We start from the raw sequence: 5,341 nt of genomic DNA, 5'->3' as shown, positions 1-5,341 counted from the left end.
GCTGCTGCTGGTGCTGTGGTCTTTGCAATCGTTGGGAATTTGAGTGACTTTGGGGCCAAAGGAGTTGGTTTCAGTGGGAGGGATGATGGATGGATGGATGGATGGATGGGTGGGTGGGTGGATGGATGGATGGATGGATGGATGGATGGATGGATGGATGGATGGATGGATGGATGGGGATGAGGTCCTCTCCCTGCCCAGGGAAGGGTTGGGGTGTTCCGACGGCAGTTTGCTGTGGTCCAGAGGGATGGTGGTGGGGTGGGGTGGCACTAAGGGGTGAAAGGGACAGGAGAACCCAGGACAGGCTCTTAGCTGGGCTGGGGGTGCTGGTTTTGGGGACATTATGACTTTGGGAGGAGGAGGGCAGGGGACTCACAACCTCACTGGGACCCACAGCCCCCCGCATTCCCGGGGCTACCCTTCAGAGGAGCACCTTCCCTTTGTGCGGGGCTCATTCCAGCACGGTTTGGACCACACAAACACTCGGCCTTTTTTTGGGATGTCACGAGCATGGGGAACGCCGAGCCACCTCACATCCCTGTCACGGCAGGACTAGCCCAGCTCAGCCTCCCGCAACCCCCCTCCCCTGTCCTTTCCGGGACACCCCCGGAGCAGGGGGGCAGCGCAGGGCCCCGGCGGGCTCCGTGGGGCGGCGGGAGCGGCGGGAGCCCGCGGACACGAGCACCATCCCGTGGGCAGCGGGAGAGCTGCGGCCGCTGCGGCTGCGGGGAGCGGCAGCGCAGGGACCCCCGTGACCGACAGAGCCGCGGGGATTGGAGGGACCCGCGGTCCCCGAGGGCCACTCGCCCCGTCCCCACCGCCCGGAGCCCCCCAGAGGGGACGGACCCCCTCCTGCACCATTTCATGTCCCGCCATCCAGCACCACGGCACAGCCAGAGCCCCTCGCCGCAGAGGACACGGAGATGCCCCGTGGCGGAGTCGGGAATGGGACCGTGCCTGGCAGACAGCGTGAGGGGGCTCCCCGAGACACCCCACAGCACACAGGGCTGAGCTACGCTCCCCTTTAATCCCTGCCGAGGCTGGGGGGCTGCGGCTCCCGCGCTTTGCCAGCCGCGGGGGCGCGGTGACACCGGGGTGGTGATGGGGACACGGCTGGGGGGTTCCCACGAGGCAGGTGGTCTCATGGCTCGTACTGCAGGTCCGTGGCGATGAGCACGAAGCCCTGTAGGGAGTCAGGGTGAGAGGGGGGATGTGGGGGACATGGGGGACCTCGTGGTAAGGGGACAGTGGTGGCACCCACCTGGTGCAGTGAGAGCCGCGGTCTGAGCAGGCTGAGGCCACGTGGGAGGGGCAGGGGGATGCCAGCCTGGAGCCACTCTGGGGGGAGACAAAGGCATAGCAGGGGATGGCCCTGGTGCAGCTGTGGGAGGATGGGGGGACAGCACGGGGACAGCACTTACTGTTTGCCCGGGGAACCCCAAAAAGCCACAGACTGAACTTCAGCAGGGTCTCCAGACGCTTCACCTGTGGGACAGGCAGGCCCTGAGCCCGGCTCAGCGCAGGCAGAGGGGTCCATGCTGCAGGCAAGGCTCAGCCCCCTGCCAGACTTGCCATGCATGGGGTCCACAGTCCCCCAGATCCCCCCCAGGGTGATGTAGAATCCAAGGCTCCCCTTGGCTTCCCTGGCACAGCCACTCACCTCCACTGGGCCCACGTTTGATGCCACCTGTGTTATGTGGAGCCTGTAGGACAAGATCAGGGTCAGAGCCAGGCACAGGGATGGGAACTGTCCCGTGCCAGGGTAGGGACAGGCTGAGCTCCATGCTGAGACCAGGACCCAGCAGAGCAGGCCCAGCTGAGCACCTACTGCCAGGGCAGCTGGGACAGATATGAACTGGGGGCAGGATGGGGTCTGAGCAGGCAATAGGCGACTCAGGGAGGGAAGTGGACAGAGGTGGAGAGTAGGGGAGCTCTCTAAGTACGTCCTAGGGGAGCTCAGATCCAGCTCGGGGTCAACACTAACCCTGTCAGCCTCACAGTGCCCCCGAGTCTGTTCCTGGTGATTGTTGGCTTCCCCGTCACGTTGGCATCCTGCAGCAGGAAGAGACATTGGAGAGACCAGGGCAGTGCCTGCAACCCAGCATCACCCAGCTTGGCCCCAGTATCCCCCAGCATCACCCAGCTGGGCCCAGTATCTCCCAGTACCACCCAGCATGGCCCCAGCCAGGAGCACAGGCACACCAGCCTCAACCAGGCTCTTTGGGGTCCCCTGGCTCCCTGAGCCATGGCAGCAGCAGCCACTCACGATGTTCAGCAGAAAGGCAGGGACACGGGTGGCGTTGGGCAGCACCACGAAGGCCTCGGCAGAGCCGAGGAGGGTCCCGTGCAGGGCATCAGGATGGCAGGAGAGCAGGGGCTGCTGGCGGGCCCAGAGGTGCAGCTCCATGGGCTGGTCTGGATAGAGCTCCTGCAGCTGGGAGGGACAGGGCAGGGGTGGCACAGAGCCATGCTGGCCATGCCCCCATCAGGTCCCGTGTGCCCATCACTGCCCTGCCAACGTCCTTGTCCTGGGGTGTTCCCTTCTGTCTGCATCCCATACTGCCTGCAACACCTACCATTTCTACTGCACCCCATCCCCTGTCGTGTCCCTCGTGCATCCCATTTGACCTCTGTGCCATCCCATGTTCCATCCCACCTGCAACCTTTCCCTCCTGCATCCCATCCCTCCTGTGCCCCATCCCTTTCCCATCCCTCCTGCATCATTTCCTGTCCCACCTCCAGCGTCCCATTACATCTTCTGTTCCTGTCTCATGTCCCACATCCCATCCCACCTGCATCCTGTCCTACTCCATGTCCTACCTGTGTCCCCTTGTCCCTGTGTCCCATCCCACTCACCTGAGGGGAGAAGACCTCCATGCTCTTGGTCCTCAGCTGGAGCGGGAACCGCCGGGGGAGCTGGAAGGCAGGGAGGGATCAGGGGGCTGGGGCTGAGCAGGGGTGGGCGTGGGGACACCCCGGTGGGGACAGCTCTGCTCTGCAGCCACTCCTACCATGTCACTGGAGATGTTCCTGCGCAGGGCCCCAGCTGTGAAGTAGGTGAAGGCGGCCGAGTTGGCGACGAACTCGGTGACAGCCAGCAGCAGCGTGGGCTCGTGTGCCATGGGCGGTGGGGTGGGCAGGGGTGTGGGCAAAGCCACAGGCAGCGCCATGGGGAGTGCCACAGGCAGCACCACAGGCAGTGCTGAGGGTCTCTGCTGGTATGTGCCCACCCTGAAGATCTCTCCCTGCACAGACACACAGAGGGATGTGAGGATCAGCCAGGCTCCCCTGTTCCCAAATCTGGCCCAGGGATGCCCAGGATGACCTTACCTTGAGGGCAATGTCCCCATACTCCTCTGTGAAGGCTGGTGGTGCCAGGAGGGAGTGGTCAATGGCAGCAATGGTGTCCAGCTGGGTGGACACTGCAGGGACACGGAGGTGGATGTGAGGAGTCAGACCACCAGCCCCTCCCACAGCCGGGCTCTGTCAGGATCCAGCCCCACAGGGGGGTCCTGCAGACCCTGCTGGGCACCAGTCCTGTCCACAGCCCCCAGGACCACCCTGCCCATCCCCAGTCCTGGGGTCCCCTCACCCACCTTTCATGTGCTTCAGGGCAGTGTCCAGCCTGTCAATGCCCCTCTGGAGCACGAGGCAGAGCTGGAAGCAGAGCAGGGTGTCAGGGATGAGGGTCTCCAAGCCTCTCACTGGGCTGGGGGGGACAGGGACACCGACAGCCCAGGGCACAGGGGCTGAGCACCCACCTGCTTGTTCAGCTGCTGCCGCAGGGTTCTCTGGAGCAGAGGTGCCAGCAGGTTGTAGAGCCAGCTGTAGGGCAGAGTGGGGTGCTCAGATCACCTCATGGCCCCCAGCCAGCCTCCCCCAGCCCAGCACCCTGGCTGGGCACTAATAGTCCTTGCATGCCAGGGACAGCAAAGAGCAGGGGGCCTGGCATCACCTGTATCCACGGTGGAACTCCATGTGCAGGTCGGTGCCGTGGGTGTCACAGCCGGCGCTCCAAACCGTGGGGTGGCCACTGCCGTCCTCGCTCACCCCCAGCACCGCGGCCACGGCCACGTCCTGCATGCCGAGCTCCACAGAGCCACTGTCCTGGCTGGGGACAGAGCGGCTGAGCACAGGGACAGCGGTGACCCTGGGCCACCCGGCTCCTGTCCCTGTCCCCGTGGGCACTCACATGGCTCCCAGCTGGGCTGCCCAGTCGGCGCTGAGCTGGACCCGGGCGCGCTGCACCGTCAGCCTCAGCCCCACGTCCTCGGCAAAGTCCAGCGTGGATTCGTTCATCTGCAGCTCGTGGATGTGAATCCTGCACAACACAGGCAAGTTGTGCTTGTGGCTGTGGCACAGACAGGGATGGGGACAGGGACAGGGAGCCCACAGGTGGCTCCTACCGTGGCACAGCGTAGGTGAGAGTTCCCAGGAGTGGGGTGTTGTAGGAACCCGTCAGGTTCAGCTCGTGCTCCTTCTGCAGCATCGACTGGAGCACCTCCAGCCCAAAGCGCCGGCCTGGGGCAAAGTGGGAATTTGGGGTGACACCAAGGAAGGGGCTGGGGTACCTGGGGTGTTAGCAGAGTGAGCAGCCAGGACCAGGATGGTCCTTCCATCCCCCATTCCTGGCAGACTTGCCATCATTCCTGGGGGTACCCACTGATTCCCCTCATTCCCCATCCTTGGCAGTCTGGGCATCATCCCCCACTGGTCCCCCCATCCCTCCCTACTCAGGAGCACAGACTCACCAAACTCCAGTGTCCTCTGGGTCAGCCAGACCTTGATGCCAGGACTGGTGATGGTGGCAGAGCCACAGGTGGGCAGCAGGAGCAAGAGGCAGAGCCACACGGTACCTCGAGGCTGGGACCTGGAGGCTGGAGCAGAGGACATGTCTGGGGGACACACAGCAGGTGTAGAGATCCCCTCCCTGGGCACCAGCACAGCCAGGCTTATACTGGGGACAGGGAGCCCTGGGTGACATCAGCACACACGGGGACACCACAGGGCTCCGGCCACCGAAAGCCCAGCCTTGCCCAACCGTGACTGAAAGGGGAAGCCCCATCGTGGGAGCAGGGCAATGCAGAGTCTCAACCAGCCCTGCCAGCCCCCACCCTGGGGGTACACAGGAGCCAGGGACACCAGCTGGGGCTCCCCACAGGGACACAGGATGTGTGGGGACACACAGAGACCCGGATGGGGCAAGGCCACAAAGAGCTTCAGCTGTGCCTTGCCTGGGAGCAATGGAGCAGCGGGGGACAGGGACACAATGAGCTGGTCCTGGGGCAGGGGGTCTGCACCAGGGCAAACGGGGCTCAGCCCATTTGCACCAGGGGGCAGC

At 64.4% G+C, this 5,341-nt stretch overlaps 1 protein-coding gene across 1 annotated transcript; it reads right to left on the bottom strand.

Annotated features, from left to right (window-relative positions):
* Nucleotides 1–1,091: 1,091 nt before the first annotated feature.
* Nucleotides 1,092–4,893, bottom strand: LOC115911836 (bactericidal permeability-increasing protein-like). The gene is made up of 15 exons (XM_030963075.1): nt 4,752–4,893; nt 4,407–4,521; nt 4,193–4,321; nt 3,956–4,111; nt 3,762–3,825; nt 3,597–3,657; nt 3,331–3,422; nt 3,012–3,245; nt 2,857–2,916; nt 2,267–2,434; nt 1,985–2,052; nt 1,661–1,703; nt 1,422–1,485; nt 1,262–1,338; nt 1,092–1,183 (listed from the first exon to the last, which is right to left on the bottom strand). Exons 1-15 carry the CDS (start codon nt 4,891–4,893, stop codon nt 1,142–1,144), a joined length of 1,515 nt encoding a protein of 504 aa, XP_030818935.1. The 3' UTR covers nt 1,092–1,141.
* Between the last annotated feature and the right edge of the window lie 448 nt (nt 4,894–5,341).

Source organism: Camarhynchus parvulus, chromosome 20 (assembly GCF_901933205.1).
Source record: "Camarhynchus parvulus chromosome 20, STF_HiC, whole genome shotgun sequence".
Classification (NCBI taxonomy): Eukaryota; Metazoa; Chordata; class Aves; order Passeriformes; family Thraupidae; genus Camarhynchus; species Camarhynchus parvulus.
The sequence above is the reverse complement of the archived record's forward strand: the minus strand, read 5'-3'. Positions and strand labels throughout refer to the sequence as shown.